General features: G+C 44.8%; 1 protein-coding gene across 2 annotated transcripts in view; it reads right to left on the bottom strand.

Moving 5' to 3' along the window:
* Positions 1–25,615, bottom strand: part of LOC135505079 (zinc transporter ZIP11-like) — a 143,989-nt gene that overhangs the window by 13,089 nt on the left and 105,285 nt on the right. For both annotated transcript variants that reach the window (XM_064924151.1, XM_064924152.1), the window contains exons 6-7: positions 24,084–24,266; positions 9,440–9,509 (exon numbers count right to left, since the gene is read on the bottom strand). In XM_064924151.1, the coding sequence (XP_064780223.1) occupies positions 9,440–9,509; positions 24,084–24,266 (253 nt within the window). The remainder of the gene's footprint in view (positions 1–9,439; positions 9,510–24,083; positions 24,267–25,615) is intronic.

Here is a 25,615-nt window from a genome sequence, read left to right as displayed (position 1 = left end):
ATTTATCGCCCTCCAGGTTCCCTCGGAGAGTTCATCAATGAGCTTGATGCCTTGATAAGCTCCTTTCCTGAGGACGGCTCACCTCTCACAGTCCTGGGCGACTTTAACCTCCCCACGTCTACCTTTGACTCATTCCTCTCTGCCTCCTTCTTTCCACTCCTCTCCTCTTTTGACCTCACCCTCTCACCTTCCCCCCTACTCACAAGGCAGGCAATACGCTCGACCTCATCTTTACTAGATGCTGTTCTTCCACTAACCTCATTGCAACTCCCCTCCAAGTCTCCGACCACTACCTTGTATCCTTTTCCCTCTCGCTCTCATCCAACACTTCCCACACTGCCCCTACTCGGATGTTATCGCGCCGTCCCAACCTTCGCTCTCTCTCCCCCGCTACTCTCTCCTCTTCCATCCTATCATCTCTTCCCTCTGCTCATACCTTCTCCAGCCTATCTCCTGATTCTGCCTCCTCAACCCTCCTCTCTTCCCTTTCTGCATCCTTTGACTCTCTATGTCCCCTATCCTCCAGGCCGGCTCGGTCCTCCCCTCCCGCTCCGTGGCTCGACGACTCATTGCGAGCTCACAGAACAGAGCTCCGGGCAGCCGAGCGGAAATGGAGGAAAACTCGCCTCCCTGCGGACCTGGCATCCTTTCACTCCCTCCTCTCTACATTTTCCTCCTCTGTCTCTGCTGCTAAAGCCACTTTCTACCACTCTAAATTCCAAGCATCTGCCTCTAACCCTAGGAAGCTCTTTGCCACCTTCTCCTCCCTCCTGAATCCTCCTCCCCCTCCCCCCTCCTCCCTCTCTGCAGATGACTTCGTCAACCATTTTGAAAAGAAGGTCGACGACATCCGATCCTCGTTTGCTAAGTCAAACGACACCGCTGGTTCTGCTCACACTGCCCTACCCTGTGCTCTGACCTCTTTCTCCCTCTCTCTCCAGATGAAATCTCGCTTCTTGTGACGGCCGGCCGCCCAACAACCTGCCCGCTTGACCCTATCCCCTCCTCTCTTCTCCAGACCATTTCCGGAGACCTTCTCCCTTACCTCACCTCGCTCATCAACTCATCGCTGACCGCTGGCTACGTCCCTTCCGTCTTCAAGAGAGCGAGAGTTGCACCCCTTCTGAAAAAACCTACACTCGATCCCTCCGATGTCAACAACTACAGACCAGTATCCCTTCTTTCTTTTCTCTCCAAAACTCTTGAACGTGCCGTCCTTGGCCAGCTCTCCCGCTATCTCTCTCAGAATGACCTTCTTGATCCAAATCAGTCAGGTTTCAAGACTAGTCATTCAACTGAGACTGCTCTTCTCTGTATCACGGAGGCGCTCCGCACTGCTAAAGCTAACTCTCTCTCCTCTGCTCTCATCCTTCTAGACCTATCGGCTGCCTTCGACACTGTGAACCATCAGATCCTCCTCTCCACCCTCTCCGAGTTGGGCATCTCCGGCGCGGCCCACGCTTGGATTGCGTCCTACCTGACAGGTCGCTCCTACCAGGTGGCGTGGCGAGAATCTGTCTCCTTGCCACGCGCTCTCACCACTGGTGTCCCCCAGGGCTCTGTTCTAGGCCCTCTCCTATTCTCGCTATACACCAAGTCACTTGGCTCTGTCATAACCTCACATGGTCTCTCCTATCATTGCTATGCAGACGACACACAATTAATCTTCTCCTTTCCCCCTTCTGATGACCAGGTGGCGAATCGCATCTCTGCATGTCTGGCAGACATATCAGTGTGGATGACGGATCACCACCTCAAGCTGAACCTCGGCAAGACGGAGCTGCTCTTCCTCCCGGGGAAGGACTGCCCGTTCCATGATCTCGCCATCACGGTTGACAACTCCATTGTGTCCTCCTCCCAGAGCGCTAAGAACCTTGGCGTGATCCTGGACAACACCCTGTCGTTCTCAACCAACATCATGGCGGTGGCCCGTTCCTGTAGGTTCATGCTCTACAACATCCGCAGAGTACGACCCTGCCTCACACAGGAAGCGGCGCAGGTCCTAATCCAGGCACTTGTCATCTCCCGTCTGGATTACTGCAACTCGCTGTTGGCTGGGTTCCCTGCCTGTGCCATTAAACCCTACAACTCATCCAGAACGCTGCAGCCCGTCTGGTGTTCAACCTTCCCAAGTTCTCTCACGTCACCCCGCTCCTCCGCTCTCTCCACTGGCTTCCAGTTGAAGCTCGCATCCGCTACAAGACCATGGTGCTTGCCTACGGAGCTGTGAGGGGAACGGCACCGCAGTACCTCCAGGCTCTGATCAGGCCCTACACCCAAGCAAGGGCACTGCGTTCATCCACCTCTGGCCTGCTCGCCTCCCTACCACTGAGGAAGTACAGTTCCCGCTCAGCCCAGTCAAAACTGTTCGCTGCTCTGGCCCCCAATGGTGGAACAAACTCCCTCACGACGCCAGGACAGCGGAGTCAATCACCACCTTCCGGAGACACCTGAAACCCCACCTCTTCAAGGAATACCTAGGATAGGATAAGTAATCCTTCTCACCCCCCTTAATGATTTAGATGCACTATTGTAAAGTGGCTGTTCCACTGGATGTCAGAAGGTGAATTCACCAATTTGTAAGTCGCTCTGGATAAGAGCGTCTGCTAAATGACTTAAATGTAAATGTAAATTACTCATCTCATATGTATATGTATATACTGTACTCTATATCATCTACTGCATCTTTATGTAATACATGTATCACTAGCCACTTTAAACTCTGCCACTTTGTTTACATACCCTACATTACTCATCTCATATGTATATACTGTACTTAATACCATCTAGCCTATGCCGTTTCTGTACCATCACTCATTCATATATCTTTATGTACATATTCTTTATTCCTTTACACGTGTGTATAAGGTAGTAGTTGTTGAATTGTTAGGTTACATTACTCGTTGGTTATAACTGCATTGTCGGAACTAGAAGCACAAGCATTTCGCTACACTTGCATTAACATCTGCTAACCATTTGTATGTAACATAAGATTTGATTTGAGTACCAGGCCATTAGGACCTGATGGAAGGACAGTAGAGCCCCGAGTACCAGGCCATTAGGACCTGATGGAAGGACAGTAGAGCACCAATTACCAAACCATTAGGACCTGATGGAGGGACAATAGAGCACCAAGTACCAGACCATTAGGACCTGGTGGAGGGACAATAGAGCACCAAGTACCAGACCATTAGGACCTGGTGGAGGGACAATAGAGCACCAAGTACCAGACCATTAGGACCTGGTGGAGGGACAATAGAGCACCAAGTACCAGACCATTAGGACCTGGTGGAGGGACAATAGAGCACCAAGTACCAGACCATTAGGACCTGGTGGAGGGACAATAGAGCACCAAGTACCAGACCATTAGGACCTGGTGGAGGGACAATAGAGCACCAAGTACCAGACCATTAGGACCTGATGGAGGGACAGTAGAGCCCTGGCCATGACCCAGTCTGTAATACCTACATGTTTCAAGCATACCACCATATTCCCTGTGCCCAAGAACGCCAAGGTAACCTGTCTAAATAATTATCGCCCCGTGGCACTCACATCTGTAGCCATGAAATCAGATCCTCAAAAACATCTGCAGCTGCACCATTGAGTGAATCTTGACTGGCAACTGCTTGGCATCCAAACGCAAGGCACTACAGAGGGTAGCGCGTACGGCCCAGTACATCACTGGGGCCGAGCTCCCTGCCACACACATAAAAATATAGAAAAATGCCCCTCCCTTTCTCTCCCCAATTTTCGTAATATTCCATTATTAGTAGTTACTATTTTGTCTCATCGCTACAACTCCTGTACGGGCTCGGGAGAGACGAAGGTCGAAAGTTGTGCGTCCTCCGAAACACAACCCAACCAAGCCGCACTGCTTCTTAACACACCGCGCATCCAACCCGGAAGCCAGCCGCACCAATGTGTCGGAGAGAACACCGTACACCTGGCGACCTTGCCTAGCGCGCACTGCACCCGGCCCGCCACAGGAGTCGTTGGTGCGCGATGAGACAAAGATATCCCTACCGGCCAAACCCTCCCTAACCCGGATGACGCTAGGCCAATTGTGTCGCCCCACGGACCTCCCAGTCGCGGCCGGCAGCGACAGAGCCTGGGCGCGAACACAGAGTCTCTGGTGGCATAGCTAGCGCTGGGATGCAGTGCACTAGAACACTCAAGATTGCAGAAATGTGAATGGCCTCAAAAAAGGTAGAATCTAAAATAAAACTAAACTGACCGTCTGCTGAGGAAGCTATTGGAGGAGCGCAAGGAAAGAGAAGACAGGAGTGTCGAACCATTTCTCACCTATCAGGACAGGCATGCTTCACGCATGCACACACACAGGCCCTTGGATGGCTGTCTAAATGATCTCGGCCCAGTCTATAGAAATGTTACGCCCAGCATTGGGAACTAACAGCATTGGCTGTGGGGCCTGTCAGGGGGAGACTGTACAGTACACTGAAAATCTACTGCCAGACACACAAGTCCTTCTTAAAATAATGCCTGTTGAGTGACTGTGCAAATGTGTTATAAGCAGTGGGAATTACAGCGGATCAAACATCTGTCAGCTGCTTTAAGAGGGCCTGAGTACCGTAGTGGAACCTGACTTCATAAAGACACTATTCTTGTGCTGTGTGAGGGAAAGAGAGCCGAGTGGTTAGTGAAGGAGTGAAACACCATGCGTTGGGGTAGCAAGCCCCCCTATACCTCCCTCTCATTGACATCTGTAATAACGGAAGGATTTGGCTGCACTCCGGCCCTCATAGCCACCTGTGTGCGTGCGTGTGTGTGTGCGTGTGTTTGTTTGTGTGTGTGAAATGGCATAGGGGACGATTCAGTTCAATTGGCTGACACAACACAGTGCAAGCTCCGCCCACCACTGCCACCTCCAATAGAAGAGCCCGGATGCAGCTAGTCACAATGACTTTGATCTCTGCTCCAGCAAAACCATCCAGCTAACAGGAAGAGCATGAGCTCAATGTTACAGAAATATCAAAGGTTTTCACAGTAAGGCACGATTCTGTTTTGATTCCATATCTCATGCCAAATAGTATAGTACTTTTTCCATATTGGGTTCATTATGACAGCTATATTATGACTAGACTGTAGTCTGAAAACAGCCCATTTCTGCCCTGGCCAATCCAGGAGGCAGAGAGAGAGTTAGAGACAGAGGCAGAGAGGTAGGCAGAGAGAGAGAGAGGGAGAGAGAGTGGCAGAGAGAGAGAGAGGCAGAGAGAGAGAGAGAGAGTCAGAGAGGCAGAGAGAGAGAGAGAGGCAGAGAGAGAGAGAGAGTCAGAGAGAGAGAGAGAGAGAGTCAGAGAGAGAGAGAGAGAGAGGCAGAGAGAGAGAGAGAGAGAGAGAGAGAGAGAGAGAGAGGCAGAGAGAGAGAGAGAGGCAGAGAGAGAGAGAGAGAGGCAGAGAGAGAGAGAGAGGGCAGAGAGAGAGAGAGAGGCAGAGAGAGAGAGGCAGGCAGAGAGAGAGAGAGGCAGAGAGAGAGAGAGGGGCAGAGAGAGAGAGGGGCAGAGAGAGAGAGAGGGCAGAGAGAGGCAGAGAGAGAGGCAGAGAGAGAGGCAGAGAGAGAGAGAGGCAGAGAGAGAGAGAGAGAGAGAGAGAGGCAGAGAGAGAGAGAGAGAGAGAGAGAGGCAGAGAGAGAGGCAGAGATGCAGAGAGAGGCAGAGAGAGAGGCAGAGAGAGGCAGAGAGAGGCAGAGAGAGAGAGAGTCAGAGAGAGAGAGAGGCAGAGAGAGAGAGAGGCAGAGAGAGAGAGAGAGAGGCAGAGAGAGAGAGAGAGGCAGAGAGAGAGGCAGAGAGAGAGAGGCAGAGAGAGAGGGGCAGAGAGAGAGAGAGGCAGAGAGAGAGAGAGGCAGAGAGAGAGAGAGGCAGAGAGAGAGAGAGAGGCAGAGAGAGAGAGAGAGGCAGAGAGAGAGAGAGAGAGGCAGAGAGAGAGAGAGGCAGAGAGAGAGAGAGAGAGGCAGAGAGAGAGAGAGAGAGAGAGGCAGAGGCAGAGAGGCAGAGAGAGGCAGAGAGAGGCAGAGAGAGAGGCAGAGAGAGAGGCAGAGAGAGAGAGGCAGAGAGAGAGAGGCAGAGAGAGAGAGAGGCAGAGATAGAGAGGCAGAGAGAGAGTGGTGCTAAACCCACCAAGCTCAGAGGGGCTCTCTACTGGGGAGGGGCGGACCTCTGCAGACCCCAGAGGACTGAGCCAACAGCACAGGAATGCTGTGGTTTGGACCACTCTGTGTGTGTGTGAGTGTGAGTGTGTCAGGGTTCCTGTTAGGAAAATGTGGCACAGGACATTTGACCAGCAGCATTTTAATTTACCGGACCCATATGCATTGGGGTGCGTAACCTGATTATGGCATCCAGCCACAGTGCTCAGAACGACATAAGATGAATTACCACAATCTACATGTAATTTAACAGAACATGCAAGTCAAGGATGCAGTGGCGTGTGTCCTCACCGAATTCTGATGCTCACTATGAAGATGTTAGAATAACTGTCCACATTGACTTTCCTCAGCCGACGAGACGAGTAACAAACAGAAAAATCACTAGCCTATGTCAATCTACGATCCCCCATAATAGAAAAGTTGACCTCTTCTATTGGTCAGCTTGTCGTTCTGGGCTAGTTTCCCGATAGCGAATGAACATAGGCTAACGAGTGTTTTAACGATGCATCTTTCCTATAACGGCCGAAGACGTAACATGCAATTCCCAAAACACAACGCAGAGAGAACGTTTGCTAAGTGCTTCGTTGGAGCATGTGTCAATAGTGTACTGGTTGTATGAATCAAAAGAAAGGGAGTGCTACTCTCGGATCAGCCTTCTCTCCTCAAATCTTTGGCCGGCATTAGATTGAGCGTTTTGAAGTGCAACGTTAATTATAATGGTTTTTGGAAACAGTTCAGAGATTTAACGATGCTCCTACGAAAGGTTCTAACGATGAACATAGCCTTAATTAATTAAGATGACTTTGGGAAACCGGGCCCTGTGCAAGAAATAGACTCTGGGACAGTTGTGGAACAACTGATCCACAACAGATCCAAATTCAAACAACCAGTACATCAAACAAACTTCAAAAAGAATTGAGGATGAGGCAATACATCCGAAACATTTAGCAAAAAATGTTTCTAAACGAATATTTCTTCACATTATAGCTATGCAGCAATGCACGCACAGCAGGAGGCTACACGCAAATGTTGGTTCCATAATGTGATTAGCGGAAAACACCATTGTCAAAAAGCTCACTCCCCCTGCAAGCGGTTTCATGTGACAGTTGAAAATATCTGTTTGAAATGTTGAAAGATGGGAGATCTGAAGACGCAACAGCTAGCATGGGTTGCTAATATGACCAAAATGGTGCCTTTGGCTACTGGACAATGAAAGAAAGAAAGCGGATTTAGAAACAATAGAACATGATAGAAAGTCCTTATAAAATAATTGCATCCACGTATATAGAAATGGATTTTGGCTCGGCTACTTTGAAACAAGGTAAGACATGCATGGTAATATGAAGTTAAACGTTCAGCTTTCGAACAATTAAGTATATGTTTGCAAAATGCTTATTGCCTTCAGCTCACATTGCAAAGTGGTGATTGACGCGCTAAAGCCTGCCTATCGCTACTTCAATTACCAGTTGAAAAATAAAAAATAAAGTTATTTTTAAGTCATGGCCATCAAAACCTATTTTAACACGTAATTGAGTTTATAATGGTTGCACAATAATTGGGCTTATAAAATAATGTCTCACTCCAGCAGGAACAGGAACATGCAACACCTCTCACGCTTTGGCTTAAACTAATCTCTGTATCTGTATTCGTTGCACATGTAATAAATAAGATGCATTACGACAAAATAAAATACACACGCACCAATTTAGCTCCTTCTAAATTATGCAAATTTACCTATAGACCAGGGATCGACTAGATTCAGTATCAGAACAATTTTTTCTTGAGCGGATGGTCGGGGTGCTGGAACATAATTACAAATCATTTGTAGACTGCAAATTGACTGCAAGAAGACCAAACAAAAATAATACTAAAACATAATAATTTCAAACCTTGCTTAAATTCTCTATTATGCGTGGGAATACTTGGGAACAGTTTTCCTAAATTAAAATCACTTGGAACGGACACCTGAGAGAACATTGTATTATTTCTTTGTACTCCCTGACGAAGGAGATGCAGACGAAACGCGTCGGATTTTTAAAACCTCGTTTCTATTGAACATGCCATACAAATAAAGGCGTTTTAATTAAGTATATGAAGAGTGTCTTGGTCCTCCTTTCTTTTTGAGTTCCAGTGTTGTGTTGGATAGTGATAGCCAGCTAGGCAACATAGCATCATTCTGTTTGAGCAGGGTGTTTGAGTTTGCTAAACTAGCTTGCTGCATTTGCTAGCTAAGTAAGTGACCCTGAAAAAAAAAAATGAAATTCGGTCTCTTGCTTCTCCTTCATTTTGGAAGAAATTAATTTGTTCAAAACTGCTTCTCTGTCTCTGGGTCAACTACTCTCCACATTTTATGCACTGCTGTGCTAGCTAGCTGTAGCTTATGCTTTCAGTATTAGATTCATTCTCTGATCCTTTGATTGGGTGGACAACATGTCAGTTCATGCTGCAAGAGCTCTGATAGGCTGGAGGACATCCTCTGGAAGTAGTCATAATAACTGTAAGTCTATGGAAGGGGTGAGAACCATGAGCCTCCTTGGTTTTGTATTGAAGTCAATGTACCCAGAGGAGGACAGAAGCTAGCTGTTGTCCAGCTATACCATGGTGCTACTCTACAGAGTGCCATTAAGGCTACTGTAGACCTTCCTTGCAAAATAATGTGTTTTAATCAATTATTTGGTGACGTGATTATATTTAGTATAGTTTAATCTAAAAATTATAACTTTTTAAATTGTTCTCCCTTCCTCCTCTGAGGAGCCTCCACTGTCATCCTCGGAGGCTCATGCATTATTTATAAATTAAATATGGAGTATCAGTGGTGGCCACCGGGTGGTAGCAGCACACAGCAGAGAGCCGGGGCCCAGACAAAGCAGAGCAGCCAGGCACAAATACGGGCTGTTTTGTCCTCCTCATCCCCACAGAGTAAACAGTGCTTTCTTAACGGGAGGAACAAGTGATGCTCCTGTCTACTGACCACATGGTATGTGGAGGAGGATTATGATGACACACACACACACACACAGAGAGATAAATGCACGCACACATCAAATCCCAGGCTCTTATGACCGAGACCTAAAGCAAGGGCATCTGATCGTGGTCGAACCATTAACCAGATGTGTCTAAATCCTAAAGGAGCTGTGGGCTGTGGCCATAAACATAGGTCACATTAACCAATAGTGTAGACTCGGGCCTGGGTGATATGGTGACAAAGGTGATATCTACATAGTGTTGGAACACAGGTATGGAAGGCAGTTGTGGTATAAGTCTCTGTTTTCTTACCTGGCACTCTCAAATGTGGCAGATGAGGTCTTTCCTATGGCTCCAAACCCTACACCCACAGCCAGGCCCTCTGCAAGAGAACACACACAGCCATGGAGGTTAAAATATGTGTGTGTTTGTGTATGTGAGAGAGAGACAGCCAGAGAGAGAGAGAGAGAGAGAGAGAGACAAAGACAGAGAGAGCGCGACAGAGAGAGAGCAACAGAGAGAGAGAGCAACAGAGAGAGAGAGCAACAGAGAGAGAGAGCAACAGAGAGCGAGAGCGACAGAGAGAGAGAGCGACAGAGAGAGAGAGCGACAGAGAGAGAGAGCGACAGAGAGAGAGAGCGACAGAGAGAGAGCGACAGAGAGAGAGCGACAGAGAGAGAGAGCGACAGAGAGAGAGAGCGACAGAGAGAGAGAGCGACAAAGAGAGAGAGCGACAGAGAAAGAGAGCAACAGAGAAAGAGAGCGACAGAGAGAGAAAACGGTAGAAAGAGAGCGGTAGAGAGACAGATAGGTAGAGAGAGAAAGACAGATAGGTAGAGAGAGAAAGACAGACAGAGGGAGAAAATGATAGAAAGAGAGCAGTAGAGAGACATAGGTAGAGAGAGAGAAAGACAGAGGGAGAGAGCGACGGAGAGAGACAGAGGGAGAAAACGGTAGAAAGAGAGCAGTAGAGAGACATAGGTAGAGAGAGAGAAAGACAGAGAGCGAGACCGAGAGAGACAGAGAGAGACAGAGGGAGATTGAAAGAGCATGGACAAGTGAGAATAGGTAGGGAACGGTTATAAAGAGCTGGTGAGTCAGAAAGTACAGTCTGAGTTTTTCGAGCTGCTTGGCTGCTTGGCTCATCAACCAGAATGAATAAGAGTCCACATCTATATTGAGTGTACTATTGAGAGTAAGAAGAGGAGGAAGGCAGAAAGAGAGAGACAGCTCTCCGTCTTCTCTGTCTACTGAAGGAAAGACGAGTAACACCCGCAGCAGGACAGACAGGATCCATGCCTCCAGGCTATTCACAATGATGTGTGTTAAAATATAATAGATTTATCAATGAATGACTTTGATTTCCTACTCTTATCCAATCTAATTCTCTCACTATGAGCGGCTGGGTGCGTGCTGGGTGTGCGATATAGTCTTGCACGAGCACCCACTCTCTCTCTCACTTACGCTGGTGTGAGCATGAAAGCACACACACACTTGTACCAGCAACCAACTCCCTCTAATTGGACACAGCAGCTTCCAGCTGGGCATCTCTCTCCCTCTTTCCCCTCTCTTCTTCCTCACTTCCTTCCCCCTTTCATTTTTAATACTTGGATACAAATACAGCTGAAAAGGCCACAGGTTAGACTGACAGCCGAACACAAACACAGGTAATGATACTCCTAAAGGTCTGTGTGTGTGTGTGTGCGCGCGTGTGTGTAAAGCCTGGCTGAAAAACACACACAGAGCTCCATACTTCAGCCCCTGCACTGACTGGTAGCCTCCACCATCAGTGACAAATGCCGGAAGCTCGCTCTCTCTCGCAGAAAAACATGAAGCCTGCAGGAGTACTGTATTAATACCACCTATAGGTCCTAGTAGACTATAGTATTGTATATGGAATTAAGAATATATAATATGTGGATGAGTAATTTTAGAGCGGCATAGACTAAGATACAGAAGAACAGAACACAGTATATACAAATGAGATGAGAATGCAAAATATGTAAAAAAAAAAATCATAAAAATAATAATAATAATAATAATAAAGTAAAATGACCTGTGTTCCATTTATAAAAGTGGCCTGTTATTTCAAGTCTGTGTGTATAGGACAGCAGCCTCTAATGTGCTAGGGATGGCTATTTAACAGACTGATGGCCTTGAGATAGAAGCTGCTTTTCAGTCTCTTGATCCCAGCTTTGATGCACCTGTACTGACCTTGCCTTCTGGATGATTTGGGATGAACAGCTCGTTGTTGTCCTTCACTATCTTTTTGGCCTTCCTGTGACATCTGGTGCTGTAGGTGTCCTGGAAGGCAGGTAGTTTGCCCCCGGTGATGCGTTGGGCAGACCGCACCACCCTCTGGAGAGCCCTGCGGTTTCGGGCGGTGCAGTAGTCATTCCAGGCTGTGATACAGACCGAAAAGCATGCTCTCAATTGTGCATCTGTAAAAGTTAGTGAGAGTTCTAGGTGCCAAGCCACATTTCTTCAGCCTCCTGAGGTTGAAGAGGTGCTGTTGCACCTTCTTCACCACACTGTCTGTGTGGGTGGACCATTTTACTGTTTGTCAGTGATGTGTACGCCGAGGAACTTGAAGCTTTCCACCTTCTCCACTGCAGTCCTGTTGATGTGGATAGGGGCGTGCTCCCTCTGCTATCTCCTGAAGTCCACGATCATCTCCTTAGATTTGTTGACATTGACTGAGAGGTTATTTTCCTGGCACCACACTCCCAGACCCCACACCTCCTCCCGGTATCGTCATTTTCGGTCAAGCCTACTACTGTTGTATCGTCAGTTAACTTGCTTATAGAGTTGGAGGCGTGCTTTGCTACACAGTCATGGGTGACCAGGGAGTACAGGAGGGGGTTGTACATGCACCCTTGTGTTGTTTCCTACCTGGACTGCGCATGCTCTGAGGATGCGGCTGGGAATGCCTGGCGAGGGTTAACACACTTTAATGTCTTACTCACGTCGGCCACGGAGAAGGAGAACCCACAGTCTTTGATAGAGGGCCGCGTCGGTGGCACTGTGTTGTCCTCAAAGCAGCCATTAGCCGTGGTACATTGGCCGTATACCACAAACCACCCTACTTTCAGAAAATCTGACCACGACCCCTGTGGTCAGTTTTGCTTAAGTATAGCATAGTTACAGTGCATTCAGAAAGTATTCAGACCCCTTGACATTTTCCACATTTTGTTACGTGTCGTGTCTTTGGCATCATTCAAGTGAAGACTTTTCTTTATTCTCTGTAATTATTATTATGTGATTAAACTAATCATGTGAATGTAATTAATTAGTAAGTTGGGGCACTAAGGAAAATCTTCAGATTACAAAGTTGTAATTTTCCTAATATATCTCTTCAGATATATAAATATCTGATCAATTAGTCTTCTAATTAATCAATTATTCTTTACCTCACGTTAGTCTCATTCCAAACGTCGTAAATTGTTGGTTATCTGTACGAACCCAGCCTTTACTATGAATCATCCATACACCAATTGGCTTAATCATTTATTTACTAACTAATAGTTCGCAAATAGTTTAATCTTAACTCATTCATTTTATACAATAACTAGACGCAAACCTCATAACGCAGGCTCCTGTATAAACATAGTTATGGTAATGTGGCTGTATTGTCTTTCTTGAGGTCACAAACATGAAACAAAACGGACCGGGTCGTAGCTGGCTTCTCCACAGACCATTTACACATTCTCCAAAACATGGATATTGTTCAGTTCTCAAGTTCTGTGATGTAGAAGAAGTTCCTTTGTTCTACTGTGAAACTCTCTCCCTCTATACTGCCTGGTCAGAGTGACCTTCGCTTGCCTGAACAAGCTTGGTCCTTCTCCCCCGATTGCTCCGTTTGGCCGGGCGGTCAGCTCTAGAAAGAGTCTTGATGGTTCCAAACATCTTCCATTTAAGAATGATGGAGGCCACTGCTTTCTTGGGGACCTTCAATGCTGCATACATTTTTTGGTACCTTTCCCCAGATGTGTGCCTCGACACAATCCTGTGTCAGAGCTCTACAATTACTTCGACCTCATGGTTTGGTTTTTGCGCTGACATGCACTGTCAACTGTGGGACCTTATATAGACAGGTGTGTTCCTTTTCAAATCATGTCCAATCAATTGAATTTACCACAGGTGGACTCCAATAAAGTTGTACAAACATAAAAAGTGATTTCAGTGTTTTATTTTTAACACATTTTCAAAAACTTAAAAACCTGTTTTGCACTTTGTCTTTATGGGGTATTGTGTGTAGATTGATGAGGCGGAAAAACAATTTAATAAATTTTAGAATAAGGCTGTAAAGTAACAAAATGTGGAAAAAGTCAAGGGGTCTGAATACTTTCCGAATGCACCGTATATTCACAAGCGCTCCAATGTATACATGTTTTGAAAGCTTAAAACAAGCATTTCATAAATGTAAATGTTCCTATGTTGTATTCCTATGACTAGCGAAATATTGGTGATGAGATAATATTTTGTAAAAAGGTGGCCTATTTTAGCACGCACAGTATCTGGATTTTCCCTTTTTCTACTGCAGCTTCATTTTAGTTGAGTCATTTAGCAGTTACTCTCATCCATCACTCTTATAAAGAGTGACTTATAGGAGGATTTAGCGTAAAGTTCCAGATTTTTTCAAGTAGTCTGCTTGGGATTTGAACCAGTAACCTTGGTTATTGGCCCAACGCTTTTAACTGCTAGGCTACCTGCTGCTCTGTAATAGACTGGTACTATGTAGTCAGCTAGCTAGCTATACATATTGCCAGCCATACATATTGCCAGCCAGCAAATAAATAATTTAGCTAATAAAAGCAGAATCTAATTTGTGTTAATAAGCTAACCCCATCCATTTTTTGTCATAATGGTATTTGGTCCTATTATTATGGCAGGGGTCAAAGACAGGCAGTAGTGAGAGTGAGAGAGCGTCACCCATGCTGAGGCAGGGAGAGGACGAACAGATCGTCAGGTGAGATTTTCAATTATAAGGCACTATCAGTTCAACTCCTCATCTTTGCTGACTAAGTGCTATAACAAATGTTGCCTACATTTGGATTTAATTTGGTTGTCATGGTAGGGGCCAGAGTGAGAGGGAAGCGTGGTGAAGGGTACACAAAGAATAATTGTTTTTGACATTAACGGGCTCAAATCAACCAGAACCGCTTTAGCCAACATCCGCACAGAGCTGGAACTGGGTTAGAGGTGTCAAATCCACAAGTGGCTCCCGGCATTACACCTAAAGTGGACATTCCAAGCTTCACTAAAATATCTCATGTTGAGGGGCTTCATTCCCATCAGTGCTTTCATGTCAAGTCAAGAGCCATCTCACCCCATCATCCCATTGTGTGATTTACTAACGAGCTCTTTAATCATTGGTAATTGGCGTTTTTTTGGTTGGGGCAGGTGATGAATATTCCCTCAGACTGAAATACATACGATATTCAGATAAGGCCATTACGGATGCGTAACAGATCCATTTCAGTGGGAGGACCCCACTCTCCATCAGTTTCAATCGGCTGCTCTGGCATGGGCATGTTGGTGCTGGAGGAGCCATTAAAAACTCAGGCAGGGGGAGTAATACCTTCATTTGTCACCATATGAGACATTAGGAGGGGTGCTGCCTGGAGGGAGGATCAGTCTCTAGCGTCACAGTGCCACAGAGAAGGCTGTGAGTTTGATGGGGCGGAGGGGGTTGGTCTTTCCCATGTGGGAACCATATTTCAGTAATCAGCTTTCTACAGCAGTGTTAATCAAGTACATGCCTCGAGGACCGCAGGGGTGATCAGGGATAGATTTAGACCAAAAATATAAAGAATTGTATACTATTCCAAGACATATGCCAAGCTTTTTGAGAATTTGTACAGTACCAGTCAAAAGTTTGGACACCTACTCATTCAAGGGTTTTTGTAGAATAATAGTGAAGACATCAAAACAATGAAATAACACATATGGAATCATGTAGTAACCAAAAAAGTGTAGATTCTTCAAAGTAGCCAGTGCTCCTTGGGATGTTTAAAGCTTGGGAAATCTTTTTGTATCCAAATCCGGCTTTAAACTTCTTCACAGCAGTGTCTCGGACCTGCCTGGTGTGTTCCTTGTTCTTCATGATGCTCTCTGCGCTTTTAACGGACCTCTGAGACTATCACAGTGCAGGTGTATTTATACGGAGACTTGATTACACACAGGTGGATTGTATTTATCATCATTAGTCATTTAGGTCAACATTGGATCATTCAGAGATCCTCACTGAACTTCTGGAGAGAGTTTGCTGCACTGAAAGTAAAGGGGCTGAATAATTTTGCACGCCCAATTTTTCAGTTTTTGATTTGTTAAAAAAGTTTGAAATATCCAATAAATGTCGTTCCACTTCATGATTGTGTCCCACTTGTTGTTGATTCCTCACAAAAAAATACAGTTTTATATCTTTATGTTTGAAGCCTGAAATGTGGCAAAAGGTCGCAAAGTTCAAGGGGGCCGAATACTTTCGCAAGGCACTGTAATTTGGCTTGAGGTCGGGTGATTGCGGAGGCCAGGTCATCTGATGCCGCACTCCATCACTCAAATTTGGACAAAAGGACAGATTTCCACCGGTCTAATGTCCATTGCTCGTGTTTATTGACCCAAGCAAGTCTCATCTTATTGGTGTTCTTTATTAGTGGTTTCTTTGCAGCAATTCGGCCACGAAGGCCTGATTCACACAGTCTCCTCTGAACAGTTGATGTTGAGATGTGACTGTTACTTGAACTCTGTGAAGCATTTATTTGGGCTGCAATCTGAGGTGCAGTTAAATCTAATGAACTTATCCTCTGCAACAGAGGTAACTCTGGGTCTTCCTTTCCTGTGGCGGCCCTCATGAGAGCCAGTTCCACCATAGCGCTCAATGGTTTTTGGGACTGCACTTGAAGAAACGGATTGACTGACCTTCATGTCTTAAAGTAATGATGTACTGTTACTTATCTTTACTTATTTGAGCTGTTCTTGCCATAATATAGACTTGGTATTTTACTAAATAGGGCCATCTTCTATATACCACCCATACCTTGTCACAACTCAACTGATTGGCTCAAACACATTAACATGAAAAGAAATTCACCTGGAATGCAAATTAACAGGGCACACCTGTTAATTGAAATGCATTCCAGGTGACTAACTCATGAAGCAAGTTGAGAGAATGCCAAGAGTGTGCAATGCTTTCATCAACGCAAAGGATGGTGACTTTGAAGAGTATAAAATATAAAATATTTTTTACATTTTATTAACACTTTTGGTAACTACTTGATTCCATATGTGTTATTTCATAGTTTTGATGAATTCACGATTATTCTACAATGTAGAAAATCATTTTTTTTACGTTTAAAAAAAAACTTGAATGTACAGTGGGGCAAAAAAGTATTTAGCCAGTCACCAATTGTGCAAGTTCTCCCACTTAAAAAGATGAGAGAGGCCTGTAATTTTCATCATAGGTACACTATGACAGACAAAATGAGGAAAAAAAACAGAAGATCACATTGTAGGATTTTTATGAATTTATTTGCAAATTATGGTGGAAAATAAACTTCTGTTATTGACCAAATACTTATCTCAATACTTTGTTATATACCCTTTGTTGGCAATGACAGAGGTCAAACGTTTTCTGTAAGTCTTCACAAGGTTTTCACACACTGTTGCTGGTATTTTGGCCCATTCCTCCATGCAGATCTCCTCTAGAGTAGTGATGTTTTGGGTCTGTTGCTGGGCAACACGGACTTTTAACTCCCTCCAAAGATTTTCTATGGGTTTGAGATCTGGAGACTGGCTAGGCCACTCCAGGACCTTGAAATGCTTCTTAAGAAGCCACTCCTTCATGGCCCGGGCGGTGTGTTTGGGATCATTGCCATGCTGAAAGACCCAGCCACGTTTCATCTTAAATGCCTTGTTGATGGAAGGAGATTTTCACTAAAAATCTCACGATATATGGCCCCATTCATTCTTTCCTTTACACGGATCAGTCGTCCTGGGCCCTTTGCAGAAAAACATCCCCAAAGCATGATGTTTCCACCCCCATGCTTCACAGTAGGTATGGTGTTCTTTGGATGCAACTAAGCATTCTTTGTCCTCCAAACATGACGAGTTGAGTTTTTACCAAAAAGTTATATTTTGGTTTCATCTGAACATATGACATTCTCCCAATCCTCTTCTGGATAATCCAAATGTTCTCTAGCAAACTTCAGACGGGCCTGGACATGTACTGGCATAAGCAGGGGGACACGTCTGGCACTGCAGGATTTGAGTCCCTGGCGGCGTAGTGTGTTACTGATGGTAGGCTTTGTTAATTTGGTCCCAGCTCTCTGCAGGTCATTCACTAGGTCCCCCCGTGTGGTTCTGGGATTTTTGCTCACCATTCTTGTGATCATTTTGACCCCACGGGGTGAGATCTTGCGTGGAGCCCCAGATCGAGTGAGATTATCAGTGGTCAAATGTCTTCCATTTCCTAATAATTACTCCCACAGTTGATTTCTTCAAACCAAGCTGCTTACCTATTGCAGATTCAGTCTTCCCAGCCTGGTGCAGGTCTACAATTTTGTTTCTGGTGTCCTTTGACAGCTCTTTGGTCTTGGCCATAGTGGAGTTTGGAGTGTGACTGTTTGAGGTTGTGGACAGGTGTCTTTTATATTGATAACAAGTTCAAACAGGTGCCATTAATACAGGTAACGAGTGGAGGACAGAGGAGCCTCTTAAAGAAGAAGTTACAGGTCTGTGAGAGCCAGAAATCTTGCTTGTTTGTAGGTGACCAAATACTTATTTTCCACCATAATTTGCAAATAAATTCATAAAAATCCTACAATGTGATTTTCTTGAAGTGTACCTATGATGACAATTACAGGCCTCTCATCTTTTTAAGTCAGAGAACTTGCACAATTGGTGGCTGGCTAAATACTTTTTTGCCCACTGTATATATACACGGAGGATACAACCATCCCAGCTCTGCAGATTTTGCTGCAAAGAGACAGAATCATCAGATCACTTGTTTTGGTATGTATATATGTAGCTTGTTTTTGGTCAAACTTTTGACTGGTACTGTAAGTTTGTTGGCTCACTAGCAACATTTAACGACAGCGAGTAGGTGAGCGCCTGGCATTGCTATTACCATGTTGACAAGGCGAGTGGAGAGACTCTTCAGACTCTTGTGCCATTCAGCGACAAACTGAACAGCCTTGTGCTTAGGGGAAGTAACCACCTTGACATTTGATGTGTCATACATGACAGCAAAATAGAGGGTTTGTGGATCTAATTCCATTATGGATGGTCTACTACTGGGAAAGGTGCAAAGTTCAACTTGACTTAAGTCCCATGGTTGATAGAACTATTAGTAAGAGAGTGGGACTTTACAATAGATCAACGTGCTCTGAGCAGTGGCCACTTTGCTAATACGGCTAATCTGCTAATCTTGTGATACTCTAAATGCATTAAATACCGGCAGGTAAGTGTGTGAGAGTCACTGTGGAAGCGACATTTAATAGCATCCAGTCAATCATCATTATCATTTTTGTAATTTATTACAATCCCCAGTCAACGAAAAGATGGTGTCCCATTCTCTTCGAAAAGCCTTCACACTCCTGTCATAGCGCTGTCGCTAGGCTATCATAAAAATGTCACGCTGTCACCATAAAGTGTCAGAAACTGCCATCAAACTGTCATACGGCCGTAATTATTCTGTTATAGCGCCGTCTTCTTGCCTCTACATTATAAGTGTTGACAAGGTCAGAATGACTACAGAAATAGCACAACATCATCTAATTGCCAGGTCAGAGTTTGGTCTGTGTGCTAGAAAAGGCTTGCCTGACGACCCATCCTGATTTTCATTCCGCTGCTCTATCGATCGCTCGACACATTGTCTGAAACTGCCATCCTTGAAATCAATGAGGGGCGTTGTACAAAACAAATTCATCAGCGATTGGATCGTCTCCAACCAATCAGACTATCATAGTTGGATAACGTCATCATGTAGGCTGGCTCAGGCCCAACCCAGCGGTTTCTGGGACCAATCAGAGTGGTCAGAATGTGTTCACATTCTACAAGATGTCTGGAAAGAAACACTAGTGGGCGTGGTGTTTTGGCCCGGTGGATGGGTTGTCAGGTTAAGAAAAGATTGGAGTTGGCAAAGAAGTGTGTAGCGAAGAAAAATGGTTTGGTTACAACATCTCTAATTAGCTAGAGAGTTGGAGAGAAGCCGGCAAACAGACATGTGCATCTTCAAAGCAGTAGAGAAAAATTGCCCGTAATAGGCAATATGCCATTCTAGGCATGTTAAAATGGCTGAGGTAGCCGCAAAAAGATGCCCTAATGCATCAGCTATGAGGGGATACAGAAATAATGAATTATAATGGTTTCCTATCAGCTCTCATCATTCCAATCCCTCATCACTCCAGACTCCTTTTCTAGGGAGGGGTTTGATTACCATTCCTAGTATGCAGAGGCACACACACAGACAGACACACAGACAGACAACAAAAACACTCTTCCATGTACAGTAATTAACTTCGCTCTCGGCTTCCTGTGTTCTCTCTCTGTGTTCAAAGTTTACTGTATTTAGTTGATGTTGAAATTGAAGTTTGCTGGTTTTCGCTCAAGCCCTGTCAAAACGGCTGTGTATGTGTACGCTCAAGCACAGGCACGTGCACACACACAGTCAGCATGGAAAACAGAGGCGTAGAGGAATATGGGAGAGAATACTACCGAGTCAAGACAAATGATCTACAACTGTATCTAAATATGCCTCTTTCAGTGTAAGTTAGAGTAAACATGAGGACATGGCTTGGAGATAAAGGGAAGTGGACACGATACTAGGATTGGGCGGTATACCGTACATACCGTATACCGGGGTATTTGGAAATAGCCACATGATGGTTTTTCAATACCGTCGAAACTATTTCTTTGAGGTTTTTCAATACATTTGAATATTTGCAGTCAACTTGTGCAATGCTTTATGAGATAAAGCAGATTGCGTTCATTTCACCGGTCACATTATGAAGCTTACCGTAGTTCACCAGAACAGTTCAGCCAGTCACACGTGTTTGTCTGTTAATAGCACAACGGGAGAAAGCTGGAGCAGGTGAGTCCAGCTGGCTATTGACAGGGGTCGCGTATTATATTGAAAGTCAAGTGTTTTATTTGCTTCAATAGAGTGATCAGAGACGTGCAACTATAGTTATCCTTCACAGAAAATACATTAGTGCAACGAATTCGGCAGAAAATTGCTTCATTTTCATCAGATGATGACAAAAGTACAACGCTGTTTGCCTGGCAGCCAAACAAGTAAATGAGCTTACAATGAAAAAGCAAGGTTTTTTTTTGCAAAAAGACCATCATATGGCCATCATATTTGTAATGTTTAGGCCTATCATAGAAAGAATATAGCCAGCTACATTTCCTACTGTTTTGCTTCAAGTTAATCATGCACTATACTGTAAAAAAATAGTCTGGTTTCACCGAGAAAAGTACCAGGGAAAAGTAGCTTACACATCAGTCAGAGAGCTGTCTGCTGAATGCCCAATCATGAAGTCTTATCTGAGTGGAGAAGTAAAACTGAAGTACAAATTTAGTCTGATGCCGAGCAGAAATTACAATAAGAAGCATTTTAGATCTGCGTTTACAAAATGCAGCAAGATATAGTTTTTTTTTTCCTGAGTGAAAGAAATGCAGAATTAACACGACCCCTAGTTTAACTTGCTATCTAAGTAAGTGGCTGAAGTAATACCTTTCTGCCGTGTTTGAGACGTCAAAGCCCTTCGGATGACTTATTTATACAGCTGCCACAGCCATCTTGATTTCCTTGCATTTTTTTTATCCTCTCCATTCTTGGCCCGTCTGCTCCTCCCCATCTTCTCTGAGCAGGCAGGCCCGTTGCCCTAGCGACTCCACACACACAGCAGGTAGACAGACATACTGCTGGAGAGCCAGTACTTTGTTCATTTGCACAATGTATCTTGTTCACATTTGCTTGTTAAAGTCCGAACTCGCCACATTCGGTAGCGCCTACCTATATATGAATACAGTTATGAGTTATATTACTTGTCTTTGCAATTCATTTACTTTTGTTCGCGCTCGTTAGCAAATTTAGCTAGCAGCCGCCATGGAATTCATTATTCATTATTAATTCATTATGCTAATTTTGTTAGCATTATGGTAATAGACGCCCAATGGGCTTTTTTGAGTTTTTGGCACCCCCTTGTGTACTAAGCCTGATATACCATAAATCCCGGGGTGAGAGAAAGACGGAGCTAAATCCCCAAAGCTCTCGTAAACATGACTACAGATTAAGCCGTACAGTGAGACTTCAAAGAAAAGGCCGCAGGCTGGGCGATAGTGAATCTACAGAACCAGAACGAGCTCATTTGGAGTCTGGGCTCATCCTCTCTCTATCGGTCTTTACCTCCCCTCTGCTCGCTCTCTCACTCCCTTTGATGGGATGTACTGACACAGAACCTATTCATTTGGCTCCTCATAATATTTTGTTAGGCTAGAATGCTCATTGTGAGTGTGATGTTGGAGGAGAGGGGGGAGTGTGTGTATGTGTATGTATGGGTTGGGGGTTGTGTGCATGCATGCATGCGAGGGTGATCCGTATTCACCGCCACTAGTCTTCAGCTGTCAATCACATAGCCAACTCTGTCAGTAAAGGCTTGGTAGCTCTCTACGCACACACGAGCACACAAACCTCTCAGGGGAGGGACAGCTAGCAGCATAGCTTGGTGGTCTCAATGTGGGAAAGTTTAACAGGGGACTGGTGAAGCCTTCCTATAGTCAGTTACCAAGCCATTCTTTCATAACTAATAAGCCTCAGAAGGGTTCTGTTCATGTCAGTCCAGTTCACACCAGCAGTCCACACCAGCAGTCCAGACCAGCCGGGATGGGGAAACACTATACCAACGCAATGAACAGCCAGCCGTCTGGTCTGTCTGTCTAGTAAATGGTGCTGGATCGGAGACTGGGAAAATGTGATCAATCAACAGCTCACAGCTGACACGTACGGGAGCGCTCACATGCATAATTTTACACCCTGAGGATTAGCGTGATAGCATTAGCATGTGTACAAACAAACTACTGGTCCCCAAGTCCTCTCTCTCTGAGCCATCGCATTGCCTCACTGATCATCAGAGACCTCATATTTGCACGTACAGGACAAGCTAGTTAGGCCTCTATTTACCAATGTGAGCTGTGGAAACACATTTAACAGCTTGAAGGCCTATACTCTCACTCCAACAAAATCAAAACTGAATGGACACGTTGTAGCCTGAATGCTAGGCAGGTAGCCTAGGGGTTAAGAGCGCTGGACCAGTAACCGAAAGGTTTTTGTTTGAATCCCTGACATGACTAGGTGAACAATCTGCCCATGTGTCCTTGAGCAAGGCACTTAATGCTAAGTCTCTCTGGATAAGTGCGTCTGCTAAAGGACTACAATGTAAATGTATGATAACATTGTGATATACCAGGTTCACAATGTGTAATGATATGCCTGTATCTGCACTGTAATTGTCACTACGGGTGTTGTTTCAAATGAATGCATTTCACCAGCTCTGATATCCCGTCACCCCTATAAAACTACACTGAATTGACGCCTTGTAACATGTCCTTGTCATGAAAACATGAAGATAAACCAGGTTAATGATGTGTCTGTATTGTCAATAGTGTATTGTCGCTACGTGTGCTGATTCCGATGACTGTATTTCACCAGGCATATTCATATGGATCAGCGTTCATCCGCACTTCCTGGAAAAGACCTCTCTGGGGTGTAATTCCCCCTTCGTACAGACCTAGGATCAGCTTCCTCTCCCCGAACCCTAACCTTCACCACAACCGGTTAAATCTTAAAACTGAGAAACCCTACACACCCAAGATCAGTGTGTAGGGGCAACTTCACCCTGCACGCCACAAAACTGCATGCACATCCATTCACGTCAGGTTAGACTGCCAGTGAACACAGGAATCAATGAAACTTTTCACTCTTTGGACAGTTTTTTCCCTCATCCATATTTCATTAACACATGTGGACATGATATTGACGTGTCACCATTCCAAATATACAGTACCTGGGCTTTAGCTCTTTTTGTGTGTGTCTAGGACACACATGTATCATTTCAAGCCCCCCAAAAACACATTTCAAATGATAATATCCCTAAATGTATAGTTTCCCTGTTCTCCAATCAAGTATTGGCACCCAGTTCAGCCTTAGATATAGATATATCTCACTCCTGTGTGGCTCAGTTGGTAGAGCATGGCACTTGTAACACCAGGGGTTTCATTCCCATGGGGGACCAGTACAAACAAATATGAAAATGTTTGCATTCACTACTGTAATTGGCTCTGGATAAGAGCATCTGCTAAATGACTAAAAATGTTTTTAAAGATACATATATATTCCTCCTCAACTATTGAACAATGACCCAACAAGGAAATGAATCCATCTTTCCATTTGTACATTCTCCCACAGCGGGAATTATTCATAGAGCCCGCATGAGCTGTCCCCCGCAACTCATGTGCACACAAACATGCACAGCCCCTATTACGGGGATGCTCCTGCCTCCAAAGCCTGTGAAATCTAAACACATGCGCTGAAGACAACAGGTGTAGTAGACCTTACCGTGAAATGCTTACTAACAAGCCCTTAATTAACAATGCAGTTCAAGAAATAGAGTTAAGAATAGTCACACTCATGGCCTCTGAAATGACCTCTGAAATCACTGCTGCAGATACATCTTACTGCTCCCTCTGAGGCGTAGCTTCAGCAATATGGTGAAAATGTCACAAAGGCAATCTGTCACCGTATTTCTGATTCCTAACAACCTAACCTATCCGATTCAGATGAACATGAATAACCTAGGGAAATATGATAGGGGCTAGTGGCTAGGAGCTAGTGGCCGGGGTTGGTTTGGGACTGAGCATTACAGACTGGGCTGTGGTGGGTTCTTCTTCTCACCTGGGATGTTGTGGATGGTGATCGCCACGATCAGGAGGATGATGCGCCTCCATCTGCTTCCAGTTTGCCCTGCCCCTTCCTGTTGCCGGCTGCCCACTTCCTGTCCCTCGGAATCTGAGGAACCAGCGTCGACGTGGGGGCCTTTCCTCCTCTGGTACACGTCTCCTCCGTTCTCAATCTTGTCTGTAAGAAAGACAAGACACAACATTTGGACAACATTGCAACAACATACAGTTCTTGCCAATTAAGCAATCTTTCAGATTTGTGTACAAGTAAGCACAATTAGAAGATGATTACGCAATGGTAACCTTTTTTCAGAAAATTGGGCTCTAAAATTCCAAGTGAGACAAAGGTCTGATGAGAAGCTGACATAAAAACAGTTACAATTAATGGAAAGCAAGTCTAACTAACGTAAACTCGCCCCATTCGGTACATATGTGCGCAACCGCGACATTCAAACGAGGCTGACATCAAAATCTGGGGTGTGAACTAGGTTTCTATTCAAGCGTTGATTGACATGGTAATGGCTCTACAGTATTGAAGAAAAGTTGAGGAAAGCTGTACATTACATCGTGTCATGGCGTAATGTGCAGCATGCATAAAGCAACTAATTCTGTCTTACAGCCTCTCTCCACCAGGTGTAGCACTTCTCTCACCATTGTAAAAACAAGAAAGGGACAGGGTAAGGGGGGATACCTTGTCATTTGTTTTGCATCATCACTGCAAGCTATCATGACTCTCAAAAGCCGCTTTTTACTTCTGAAGATCACTTTGGCACTGCCCTAAAAATCTGATTCAAATTCGACACAAACCTTCAAATAGGTATATAATGACACATGATGTAAACTCTTTACAGTGTTTAATTTACATTTTAGAGGAGATAAGTTGGACAGATCGAGGAAAAAAGCTGTTTCCCCACACGACATCTCTCCTTCTCACTATTACGCAATAGGTTTCGCTTCCCCACCCGCCATTTTTAAAAAGACCCCGACGGAGCTCATTGCCTTCTTGAATCATGCAGAGATGGGCATTATGAAGGGTCTTGTCTTTGATATTGTTGGAAAGGGGAGAAATTGTGCTTTACAAAGTTATTGATATTACAGTTGATCTGGAAGTACTACGTTTTTTGGGCGCTAAAATAGGGTCAATTGTACGGACCAGCGCGATGTACAAAAGTGAGTTAGTTCACCTTAATTTACAAACAAGTTACATGCCAATATTCCCTCATTTCAATCCCATATGAATATATTGACAGAATAACACATGACATCAATGGAAATAGACAACAACAAGTGGATGCAATTGTTTACTCTTAATACCACCTGTTAACTCTGTTTGACCTGGGCCTCTTTGGGTCCATTGATTGACTGGCTGATCGGTAGATGGCTGCATTAAATGTGTTGATACTACAGAGACAATAGTCTATTCTAATCGAAACACACTCCCACAGTACAGATATATTGCAGATTAGGGGGGACTGAGCCAGTGGTGTAAAGTAACTAAGTAAAAATACTTTGAAGTACAACTTAAAT

Source organism: Oncorhynchus masou, chromosome 18, assembly GCF_036934945.1.
Source record: "Oncorhynchus masou masou isolate Uvic2021 chromosome 18, UVic_Omas_1.1, whole genome shotgun sequence".
Classification (NCBI taxonomy): Eukaryota; Metazoa; Chordata; class Actinopteri; order Salmoniformes; family Salmonidae; genus Oncorhynchus; species Oncorhynchus masou.
This window is presented reverse-complemented; position numbering and strand designations above follow the sequence as displayed.